The 12,809-nt window shown below is 39.5% G+C and overlaps 1 protein-coding gene across 5 annotated transcripts in view; it reads left to right on the plus strand.

The window, feature by feature from the left end:
• Nucleotides 1-12,809, plus strand: part of ptprz1a (protein tyrosine phosphatase receptor type Z1a) — an 82,781-nt gene that overhangs the window by 56,245 nt on the left and 13,727 nt on the right. For 2 of the 5 annotated variants that reach the window (XM_019267647.2, XM_019267650.2), the window contains exons 12-14: nucleotides 24-2,355; nucleotides 4,459-4,524; nucleotides 8,918-9,056. In XM_019267647.2, the coding sequence (XP_019123192.2) occupies nucleotides 24-2,355; nucleotides 4,459-4,524; nucleotides 8,918-9,056 (2,537 nt within the window). The remainder of the gene's footprint in view (nucleotides 1-23; nucleotides 2,356-4,458; nucleotides 4,525-8,917; nucleotides 9,057-12,809) is intronic. The other 3 variants (XM_019267652.2, XM_019267651.2, XM_019267653.2) reach the window with 3 other exon arrangements.

A 12,809-nucleotide genomic window follows, 5' to 3' on the forward strand; every position in this document is an offset into this window, starting at 1 on the left:
ATACATATTTTTCTCATCAACAGAGCAACTATGAACCTGATCTGTCTTGGAATGAACCAGTCCAAACTGAGGTTTACGATCAGGCCTGGATTCCTACAAACTCACCAAAGACCACAACTTCTGGATCACGTATTTTACCTCTACCAGGCATCAGAAGTACGACAGCAGAATCTGGTTGGAGAGAAACCACCACTGATCAGGTTCCCAGGGTCAGGTCCACCGAGTATGGTCAAGTCCTGAGCCATTCTGAAGAGACAACACACCACAGTACCTCCACACAGCCACCAGAGGTCACCCTGTCACCAGAAACCAAAGTGCTGACTTCAGTGGAAAATGTCGCCTTGCCCGTCCCTACAACAACAACAACTACCAAAGAAGTCTTCATTTCCACTTCCACTACTCCCTTGTACTCCAATACAAAGACAGTTCTTGGAGGCATCAGTCCAAAAGACTTAGTAAAAACAGAAGATGTTGGTAGTACCACTACTCCTACATTCACCGGTGCAGAGACAAAAGGTGGTAAAAGTATTTCTTCATACAGCACCACCATGACCACAATGAGATCTCATAACATCGACATGAGTAGCACAACAACATCGTCATCTTTCATCCAGGCTGAGACAGACCAAAGCCTAGTGGGTTCCATAAATGAAGACACCACCACTGATGGAGCCGTGTCCATTGGATCCGGAGGTCTTCCAGAGATCCAGGCTGAAACTTCAACCTCCCAACCTTCCTCCTCAAGTGAAGCTGTTCCACGTAGGCCCACAAGTCCCAGCATGCCTTATTTTTCATCTACCACGACTTCTGTCCGGTTGAGTGGCGTTGTCTTGCAGACCACGCAGTCAGTGTCCAATGGTGAGAGCCCCTTTGTCCTCCCTCCCTCCTCCTCCTCTTTCGCCTCCTCCCCTCTGTGTGACACTGCGGACCCCAACGCCACCCCCTTCACCTGCCTGCATGACCCTCCCTCCTCGTCTTGGCCTGTGTTGTCTGCCTCTGCATCGGACTCTCAGCATGCCGCTACCGCAATGCTGGCTAGCAAAGACCCAGCTCCCCCTTCAACCCCCACGCTTTCTGCCTCTACTTTGCCTCACCTCCCTCACCCCTTGCACCCTCTGTCTAGTTGGGAGACTAATCCAGTCTCTCCTGGTGTTGGGTTCAATGATAATGATAGTGATGGTGATTTGTTGTCTGGGTCTTCGTCGGACTCTTCAGGTGACCCCTCAGTATTTAGCGATACCCCTCCTCTCCTAATGTATCCATCTGGCATCGCTGTCACTGCCGAACCATCTGAATCCTCCTGGGACCCGTCACTCTCAACAGTGTCTTTCAGCCCCACCCTCCAACCTTCAGTTCTCCTCTCTAGTGACTTCACCCTTTCTGGCACTACTCCAGGTTTATCCCATTCTTTCTCAGCTGGGTTTGAGGACTCAAGGTATGCTATGGGGAACACAATAGAGTCTATTCTCCCTGAGGTCAGCGGTGATGGGTTTCCATTAGCTAGTGACGTGGACTCCATGTGCGGCTGTTCTCTGGAGCCGTCGGTGTCCTCATCCTGGTTGCATGCCTCTCCTCATGTGCCCCTGCCATCCTCAGCTTGGGATTCTGCTAGTTTAGAACCTTACTCTAGCATTGGCTTCCCGCCGGCGTCTGGTGGTGCTATAGACAATCTTCTACACTCTCTGTCTGTGACAGGTTCCGATGGTCTATCATTAGATGATCCTCTGCTCTCCCATAGCACTATTTCTCCCTCATCATCCTCTTCACACTCCCAAGTCACCTATAGTGACCTCCCCATTTCTGTTGCAGCCACAGCGTCTGCCATCAGGAATCCCTGGTTCTCGGCATCAGACGGGAACTCACAAACCTCTACACTCTCTTCCTCCCCCTCAGCCTCCCCCTTCAGCCCTACCCCAGAAGGGCAAGCATTAGACACTAGCAGCAGTGCCTCTGGCTCGGCCCTGTTCCCTGACTCCCTGGAGGGTGTAGATCAGGAGTGGGACAGGGTTCAAACCTCAGCCTCTGGAGAGAGTGTTTCTCCTTATTCAACCAAAGTCACTAGCACCATTCCACCATCTACGACCTCTGAGTCAGGTCAAACCCCTGATGATTTGGATGAACGCTCCTCAGCATTCTATTTTGAAAGTGAGAGTGGTAGTGCCACCACCTTGGAGGTAGGAGACACAGTGATGCCAACCATTCCTCCGGTAACCTCGGCTTCACCCTGGTCGCTGGGTGGGGAGGAGGACAGCGGCTCAGGGCAGGGTGATAGCCTGTACGACAACGAGACGTCCTCTGACTTCAGTATCTCCGATCGCACAGAAAGAGAGTCGGAGGAAGAGGAGCCTGTCGCAGGTAAAAAGCCGTCCGTGTGGGAAAAAAACTGCATTACATCTGAAAAATGCCAAGGGAGCAGGAAGAGTCCTGGACATCAAACAGATGACTAATCCACCATCTATCAACAACAAAACTACATTTTCATTTCTTCATTTTTTATCTGGGAAAGCGAAAGTGAGACATTTCATGCACGTAAGGTTAAACATCACCCGTTACATTCACCAAGCAGGATCCATTAACTTCGATGATGCATCATCACTACTATCATCATCATCTCGTTGAGACTTAAATCATCCATCCAAAAAAATCCTTCCATTTTCTAAACCACTTATTCATTTTAGTGTTGTGAAGAGCTGGAACCTAACCCAGCATGCATTTGCTGAGTCTCGTAGGGACACCCTGATCCCGTTCCCGGTCTATAACAGAGCTCCGTGCAATATCATTACACTGAATTAATCTATCTAGGTTAAAAATATAAAATATATTATATAAAATCTATATGATAAAAAGTAAGAGCCACCACTTGTTTTGATTGTTTAGAATTACAAATTGATAAATGTGTATTATTATAAGTAGTAGTAGTACTTTTTATTTTTAATTTGTTTAATAATTTTTTTAATGTTGGTTTTAAAGACCACCTCTGAGGTGTACAGGTTTAACTGTTTACATGCTGTTTGTTGATTAGTTGTCATATGTTCTGATGAGGACTTCACAGCAAAGCACAACAGCGGATTTATTGGTCCATTAGTTTAAATTTAAAAAAAGGGGTGACTTTTACTTTTTAATGACCATTGGAGTGCTGCCTTTTTTACCTAAATGTTTTGGGATAAAAAAATAAATAAAAAAAAGACATTTTTTTAGGCAGATCATCCAACTGTGAACCTGTGAAGAAGAACACTTCTTATAAATTTAAACTATCAAAATCTTCACTGAACTTCTGAATTTCCACCCACATGCATAATTTCTTTAAAACTATTTAGCCACTTGAGCACTTACCTACATTTATCAGCAATACATATCATGTTTTGAAATATATAATTATGCTTAAATTTAGAGTTTAAAGGCCTTGTTAAAACATTATTTATATTTAAATGAGAGGGTCCACATCAAGTCAACTATACTATACTATACTATACTGTAGATAATCTGTCAGATGACACCAAATTATATTTGTTTTCATTATTACAATATTGATAACGAATTATTGGCACTTCCAACTGTGATTGTGTGTGTGTTTACACTGGCTGAACTTAGTGAGCATAGCAATTGTTATCTCAAAATGTTTTTATTTCCTTGCTAGTGCAACAATGAATGTTGAAATCCTTGTAGGTCAACACGGTGGCCACTCATCCTATACCGTTAACGTTCTCTGTTGTAATTACAGTGCGTAGAGTAATGTCCAAAATCCTCAATAGCATTAGAATTTTTTTTTTATCTAGTCAGAAGTGTCAAATATAGAAAAGTTATACCTGTCATGGCCACCAGAGCGCAGAATAGCTCTTTAAAGTAACCGAGTTCAAACATCAACCCCAACTACTTTATCTCTGACTGCATTGTACTGTGTACAGTCTGAAAAAGAGCTTCAAATCTTTAGTAAATAGATAAAAACAAAAATCTATATATAACTATTAAGGTTTTGAAGTATCTAATGATCTGAATAAAATGCAGTATCTTCAGCGGGAGCACTCATACTGATAAACCTTACAGGTGACTTTACATAACAAGTATACTTCAAAGTGCTGCTGTCCAGTTGACTTTTAGATTAGAACCATATCTTAGTGTGTAAACTCAGTCCTGGCAGCATTTTTAAATAATTTATATATATTAAAAAAATAAAATAAAATAAAAACTTTCATGGACTCAAAACTTGCTGCAGACAGAAAATCCATTAAATCAACCAATGGCTTCCTTCATGTTTTTGTGCAGTTACTTTAGAGATACATTGTAATACTTTTTAAAAAGATATGATTTATTGTGTCCAAGGACGCTCTGGATTTTCACTATCTTTTACATGCAACAAAAAGGAAATTCCTACTTTAAATTTTCTTACTATATGTATTTATTTGTTATACTTTGTTTGTATTTGCTTGTTTTTTGGCCTTAAACCTTCTCATTTTACAGCGACAGAGCTCATGAATGCCGTGCTTTTGGACACATTTCGCTTGTCAGAGCATCTTTTAAAGCACAGTAAGCATAGTTTTTTAAAAATGGTATATTTGTGCAACTGCATTACAATATAACAGGGTCTGCAGCAAGTTTTAGGTCTCTTAAAGTATCAAACTTGAACCAACAGTCTAAGGATAGATAGTGTCAAAAGAGGCAGATTTATGAAGTGTTTGACCAATTTGACTTCTTTCAGAAATGAGCGTAAACTAATGGCTGCTTGGACATACCAAGTCACTCGAAAAACTGATTTATTGGTTATTTTGGGCTAAAATAGGCAAAGACACAGATGTGGTCTTTTTTGAAATACAATCTTACCTTCTCTAGTGTATTTCCATATCTGTGCCCTTGACATTCTGACATCCAGATGTTCAGTAACAGAACTCCATATTCATGATTTAATTTGAAATCTTTTCAGTATGTCTTTACTTCTCATCAGATCGTCTTTGAGTCACTGTTTTTCCAGTCTTTGCATGGAAACCAATAACCTTTTCCCTCTTCTGTCCGGGTCCTTTTTTTTTCTTTGCCCATTATCATTGCCAGTGTATCCAGGGTTTTTGAGAGGCAGACAAAAAGATCTATCAAATAGATTATTGAATGAATGGCTTTTCCTTTGAGCATGCACAGAGTATAAAGCATACCACAGGCTCTCTATAAACTAGTTAATAGGGCTGACCTAGCCATTCACAACTGAACTGTGACAGATTGTGCAGAAGAGGTACAGTGAATATAAAAAAGTCTACACATCCTTATGGAACTGCAGGTTATTGAAATGTCAAGATAGAGATTTACAAAAATTGAAATGTTACATTTTTAATGTGATCTTCCATCAAACCAATCCAGAGGAGAACAAAATGTTTATTAGGAACATTTTACATAAATAAATGAATAAAAAAACTACAGCACCCCAATTGCCCCTGTCTTCCCAACTAATACTTGAAACAGGTAGAAAGATGTTTTACATTCAATAGCAGCAAGTCCAACGCAAGCAGCAGTGTTTGTGATTAAGTCTTTAACACATTTAGACTTTGGAATTTTATCCCACGTTTCTCTGCAAAAAAAAAGTTCCTTCAAATTGTGATGGGATCCATTGTGTGCAGCTCTCTTTAGATCATTCCACGTGTTTTTGATGAGATTGAGGTCTCGGCTTTGAATGGGCCATTCCAAGACTTTGATTCTCCTTCTTTAAAGACATCCCTTGGTTGACTTGGATGCATGCTTTGGTTCATTGTCATATTTTGGAATCTTGAAAATATCCTCATCTTCAGATTTCAGCAGGAGGTTTAATGCCAAAATATTGTACAACTATAACTATGGTATCAGCATCAGGGTGGACCAAGGCCAAAACAACAACCAGAACAATTCTATCTGGAAAATAAATCACTTAACTTAGAAAACAAATGACAATAGACTTAGCCCCCTAACTAACAAAACAGGAGAAAACAAAATAAACTCAAAATGGCAGTCCACCCCTACTATTCAAACAAAACCTACTTCCAATCTAGAACTTCTAGGACTTCACAAAAAGATGTGTGGCTGGTTGGGAGAGGAGGAGGAGGAGGATGAGGAAGTGCTGGTTGTCCACACGACAGCTGCCATTTTGGCTCCTTATATGTCAGGTGGTTCCCAGCTGCAGCCAATCACGGGCTAGGGCCTGGAATCATTCCACTAATCATCTCCCGGGGATGGTACTTCCCTATTTACATGTGAAATTGACAACAAAAAAACACAAGCAACAACACAGCAGACTACAAAAATATGACCACAGTCATCTTCACATTTGGAGCTATTCCTTATCCCGTCTATATTGACAAAAGCCCCTGACCCATCTGAAGAGAAGCAGCCCCAATGCATGATGCTTCCACACCTTCACAGTCAGTGTGATGTGCCTTGCATAATGAGCTGTATTTGCTCTGTGTCAAACATATCTTTTAAAATTAAAGCTGAAAAGTTCAAATCAAATTTTCCTCACATGGTTTGGGGCAACCAAATGCATTTTTTGGAATAATTCAGAGGGTTCCTTTTTGTAAGAAAGAGTTTCCATCTTACCACACTACCCAATAGCCAAGGACATACAAGAGATAGTGGTCACATGCAATGAGTGACCTGCCACAAATTCCTGTAGTTCCTTCAGTGGCCTCTTTGTAGCCTCTCTGATAAGTTTTCTCCTCTCCCTCTCATCAATCGTTGGTGGGTCGCCCTGATCTTTGTATTGTCTGTGGTGCCACATTTACTCCACTTATTGATGATTATTTTGACACTGCTCCAAGGTACATCAGATGCCTTCTGTATTCTTTTATATTCCTCTCCTAATTGATACATTTAGACCTTGCAGTTTCTTTGGTAACTCATTGTAGACCATGGCTCTCCCAGTAGGATGCAACCCCAAAATATTATTGCAAATCCAATAGCAGAAGATGAATGTAATCTGGTTATAATCAGAACGACTTTCATTGAATGAAATGAAACCTTGAAAGCAGCTAGAGAACCTATTATGAAAGGTTGTTCCGACTTATACATTTTTTAATTTCAAATGTTGAAATAATTAACTATTTTTTTGTTGTTCGTTGGAAGATCACATTGAACTTGAAACATTTACATTGTTCTTATTTCTGTCTTAATATTTCAACCTACAATTTAATAAGGTTGTGTGGACTTTTTATATCCACTGTATCCACAGCCTCACAGTCAAGGCTAATCCATACTAGTGGTTTCCTCAGTGGTTATCAGATGATAAAGGAAGGATTCAGCAGACGCATCTTAGTGAGGTCAGGTTAAGCCCTCAGGCTTTATTTTCACATTAGTCATAGTTATAATTATGCTGCTTGATTGACTCCAATTGGATGAATGTGTTCTTGTTTGATCAGTGATGGACTTTTTATTATGAGCCCTTGTGCCTCTCTGTGTTCCTTTCAAGTGGTTTGGCAGATGGTTTGAATGTGATGAGTTTAGTGCTGCAGGTGGGGGAGTGTGAATGGTTCTGTATCATTTTTCAGTGCTGGGTTGTTAATACAGGTCATGTTTCTTTCTGAAGTAGTTATTAAACATCTGAATGTTGGAGTTTTAGTTCTGCAAACAGTTTAAGGAGGTCAAGCTGCTCTGGAGGCAGAAATTAGCTTATTGGTTGTGTTAAAATACAGTCATTGTCCTGTTGCCTCCAATATGCTGTGGTGTGTTTGGTTCCACTTTGTTGGGACCACCACAAAATAGGCATAAGAGAAGCAAACTGGTACTATGATGCTGAGCGCTCTCTTACCAAACAAGGTTATTATAGTTAATAGAAACTAGAACTAGCCGGGGGGAAATGTTTCAGTTAACTGAATAAAAATTAAAATTAGAATAGTAAATGACTACAGGAAATGTCTTGAGTTTGATGTTTTTGTGAATTTTGTGAACTTTGTCGTATTAATAATAATATGAAGAGGCATTGGTACATATATTTGATGTCTTAATATTAAAAATGAATAAAAACTCAAGAAAGAGAAAAAAGATTGAAAACAAAATATATATATATATCTATTTTTTAAGTGCCAAACTATAATAATAACTGCTGAACTGCTGTAAACTTTATTAATGCCAATGAACAGAAAAATAAGTCATTAATTAGGTTGTCAGTTGAAACAGTAAAGTAGGAGTACTTCTGCAGTTGCTTGTAAAGATTGTTGAATATCTAAATTGATTTAACAAGACAGGAAATTAGGATTCATTAAAGAAACGTCATGTAAGATTTGGTATTTTTGTTTATGATTTAGCACCCTGAGTTTCAGAGTGCAATACCACTGTTGTAAATATGGACAATTATACACTTACATTTGTTATGATTACTTTCAAAAATGAGCGAGTTGACAGCTTTGTCTGTCTTTCAGCCTTTTATTACATGAAGCTCTCGCCAACGACTAAAAGTCAGTCCCAGATGTAGTCTTTTCCAGTAGATATTTGCTCGGTCACTGTCTCAATCTTTCGTCTTAGCTTCCTCCATCAGCGTCCCATTGGGTCTCTTCACCTCTGTCCTCTCTGCCTCTTCTTAGGCTGCTCCTGTTCTGGCATCACACTTACTCTGAGCTCACACTTTGGGCAGCATGGCTAATTAAGTGAACTAACGTTTGCTTACAGCAGCTATAGCTTGCAGCAGTTTACTTTACTGTCCACCAGGACACTCTATAAATCACAGAGAGTTGCGGCAGAGCAGCCAAAGGGAAAACCAGAAAACATTTCCTCCATAAAATATGATCAGTTTCACTAAAATCATTGAAATGTAGAATGAATTCAAATCATTTAAGTTTAATGAATTATATTTCTACATCCAGAGCAGCTTCTCCTCAGTAATAGTGAATCTCCAGTACTGGTGATGGCTCTGACTTCTTTTCTCACCATACTGTTTTTTAAGTTTCTGTCCTTGCCTGTTCTTTCTCTTCAGATGCCAGTAACAGCAGCCATGAGTCGAGAGTTGGTTCGATAAGGGAGAGAGAGAGGAAGGCTGTGGTTCCTCTGGCCGTCATCTCCACCCTTACTGTCTTCGGCCTGATCGTCCTCATCAGTATCCTCATCTACTGGAGGTCAGTACTGCTGCAATACTTAAAACTGAATTTATTTGATTGTTTTGACAATTAGAAAGCAGAAAAAGTCCACAACAAGACACACTATCCTGACATATAGAAATGATAAAACTGTTATTGTCAAACATAACAGTTTGAGCGTCTTTCTCTTTACAGCCAGCAGTGAACAACGTTTGGCATGATTCAATCTAGGTACATAAAAATGTCGGTAATAAAAGCAACTCTTCAGGGTGTCAGAATAATGTTCATTTTATGAATTATAGATGAAATAACATGACCAAAAAGTTCTATCTATGATGCCTCTTGAACCTATACATCACTGAACTGAAATGTACACAGCTGCTTTGTAAACATGATGGAAGATGAAATGTCCACTGAGTGAAACATTTACATTGAAATTTACATTTACATTTTCACTGAGTGAAACATTTACATTGAAATTTACATTTACATTTTCATGTAAAAAAACAAACAAACAATTCAAGGGGTGTCATTTAGCTCAGTTCAGTAGACCAACCGCCCCACGTACAAAGGCTCAGTCCTTGCCGCGGTAGCCCAGGGTTCGAATCCGACCTGTGGCTCTTTCCCACATTTCATTCCCTGTCTCTCTCTCCTCAAATTCTCTTCCACTGTCTCTATAACTGTCAGTACAGTTCAATTTTATTTATTTATATATCATATATTTTCAGTGTAACATTTCCACTTTTCTTTTTTGTTCCAAACCCACAAATGATCACTGCACATAATTAGAAAACATTAATGCATGAAACAAACAAAATATTTACATCCTCTTTTCTGCATTGTTATTAGTCATTTCTGTATGAGCCAGTCTGAATAGACTGTCCAGTGTTTTTCAAAACACACACAGCCAATCCAAGTCAAAGCTCAACCCCATCATATGTCGTATAGTGTAGGGGGAGGGGAAGTGAAGTGGACACTTTTGCCAGAAGACTGAATCTCCTCAAACATGAGCTCAATCTTTATCTTACATTGTGCCAAGTGTTTTTATTTGTGTGTCGGTGTGTGTGTGTGTGTGTGTGTGTGTTTGTTCACCAGCAGCCCCTTCACAAACAATACCTCCTGTGTCGTGCTGTTGATGCGGCTGGCAGACTGAAAGAAGCCTTTCAGCCGTCACCGCCACTCGCTTTTGACAGAGTGTCCTTTATTCCCCTCTCTCAGTTGACCTTGAGAGATGCTGTTTTTTTTTTTGTTTGTTTTTGAGTGAAATGTATGAAATACTGGATTTGGAACAAACAAAAGTTTCTTTGAGAATAGTTTAAAAGTACATTTATTTTAGGGCATAAACCCAGAAGTTTCTTTTCTTTTTGTTCTGAAAACATCTTTGGCTCTACGGGAAGAAAAAACCCTGCTGCCCACTCAGACTGTGAAATAACCAACTTCAGAAATCCAATCAAGGACATGCTGTCAAACACTTTTAGACATATTTTTTTCCCCCAGACTGTATTTGCCAGGCCGAAGACTCACCATATTGTTCTTGTTTTCGCTCTGCTTGTTGTATCTCCAAGATTGAGCAGTGCTAAGCTTGTAATAATCTGAGGAGCAGGGGGATTAATCCTCAGTGAAGGATGTACCTTGGCTGCAGAACTGTGAGCGTCCACTCAGCAGAGAGCTACCAGAGAGGGTCGGGGGATAGAAAAGGACATCCGTCTGATTATGTTGGACAGAAGGAATCGTGTCAGTGTCTTGTAGGGTGAGCTGCAGGAGGCCAAATTGCACTAATCCTGCCGGTGTTGTGTCCTTTTTCACTCCGTCCCGACGACACGGTGCTCATTTGGGCACTGCTGCTGTGCTTTTGAGGTCAAGCAGTTTGAAGGGATTTTGGTTGAAGTTTATAACAAGCTGAGCGATGCAAAGCGAGTCCAGGACTAAGAGAAATTAGTTTAGGGTTTATATGTTACAACAAAAGGATTATTTCTAGAAAAGTCACTGCAGATTAATTAGAATTTTGTGCAGGCAAACTTCATTCAGAGAAGACAGATAGTGAACGTGTTCAGTGCCAAACAAACTTGAAATACTAGACGTGTGTGTTTGTTAATGAGCAGCTGCTGTTCTTGCTTCTTTTTACAGCCTACATCAATATAATCAGATGAAGTCATTTCAGTCTCAGTTAATTACACTATGTTGGCCAGTGAACAGCAGCAGAGTTACATCTTTTGACCGATAATCGTGTCTCACAATATCAAATAAACGTCTGTCGGAAGATGAACTGTGTCACCATGAGGAAATTTCACTTCTGAACAAAGTCAGCAGCTTATCTGACATCACAGTATATTAGCTCAAGCTGGTGCTAACAGCTAACAACACTGATCTGTCTGAGCCATTCAGGTCTTTGAAGTCACTCATGGGACAAATCCAAAGGAAGTCTAGCTTTCTATCAATAAAATTACATTTCCACTGCATTTTGTTACAATATATATAAAGCTGCTGTGTAAGTTTGATTAAAACATTTATGAAATCATGTAATTTTCTGCTCCATTTTCCTAATCTTCAGGACGGTTCAAACCATGCGTGATTTTTAAGGCAAAAAATGACATACAAGGTCAGTTTTATACAGTGCCTGGGACCCGCCATTGCCGCAAATAAAAAGAAACACCGCTGCAAATTAAACAACAACAATGATGCAAATAAAAAAAGCACAAAAGGAGTGAATTACCGTGGACTACTATTGTTGGTGCACCAGTGTTTTTATGTGAGAGAAGAAGAAGAAGAAGACCAGGAGAGAGAGAAAGAGAAATAAGAAGAAGACAAGAAATAGTTAGGCCATGTAAATTTAAAAAAATCACCAGTCAATTATTTTAATTTTATTTTTGCATTTTTGTGCCATTTATTTATTTAGTGACTTATTTAACTCAGCACATGAATGAACCCTGTGCCAAAGTTAACCAAAATTCTATTTTACAGCACATTTTATAGTCACCTTAAAGAGGAATATGAGATGGAAATTAGTTACTGTAATAGTTTATAAGCAGGCACAACAAACAATGTCAATATTAGTAAAGACGTCATAGATTCATGATACTCTCTACATTAAAGAGCCTTCATTCTGTCTGTTGAGCTACACAAAAACTTAAACTTTATGTAAATTATATATTGTCTTCTGAACCAGTTCAAGCATTGTTCTTTACATAAAGGGAAACCGAGGCCTGCAGCTCTGTCTTATCTTTTGATAAAACAATACAACAAAACTGAAGTAAGAGCCTGACAATCTGTGGAGGCCTAGATGTCTGTGGGACTTGACAAATCAATGGAAAAGACTCTGTGAGAGGATAACAATTTGTTTCCTCCAAAACACGTCTTTAATCTCTGAGCTCAACCCTTTTACTGTTTTGTTTTGTTTCTTTTTGTCGGTGATAATCCCTCATGAGCATTTCTGGCTGAGACAGCACAGGTTCATCAGAGGCGATCTCATCCGTTTAAAAACTTGTCACGGATTAACAGAACATCCTTTTTTTCCTGTGTTTTTTGGGAAGATTACCATGTATTCTCCAAAATCTGGGCCAACGCAGCGTCACATGAAAACAAAAGCATCTTCTGCCTTTCAGCTGAATCTGAAGCATGCAGGCTGATGTGACAATACAATACAGATACATATATAGAGAGCTAGACATTTTGAATTTCCACACAAACAAACTAGGAGAAGTTTTCTATACGATAATTTTTTCTTTTGCTTTAATTAATTTTGTGAATTCCAACATTTCTGTTATTATGTTTTCACTCTGCGCTGATAATCGT

The sequence above is a fragment of the Larimichthys crocea genome, chromosome XXI, assembly GCF_000972845.2.
Source record: "Larimichthys crocea isolate SSNF chromosome XXI, L_crocea_2.0, whole genome shotgun sequence".
In the NCBI taxonomy this organism is placed as follows: domain Eukaryota; kingdom Metazoa; phylum Chordata; class Actinopteri; family Sciaenidae; genus Larimichthys; species Larimichthys crocea.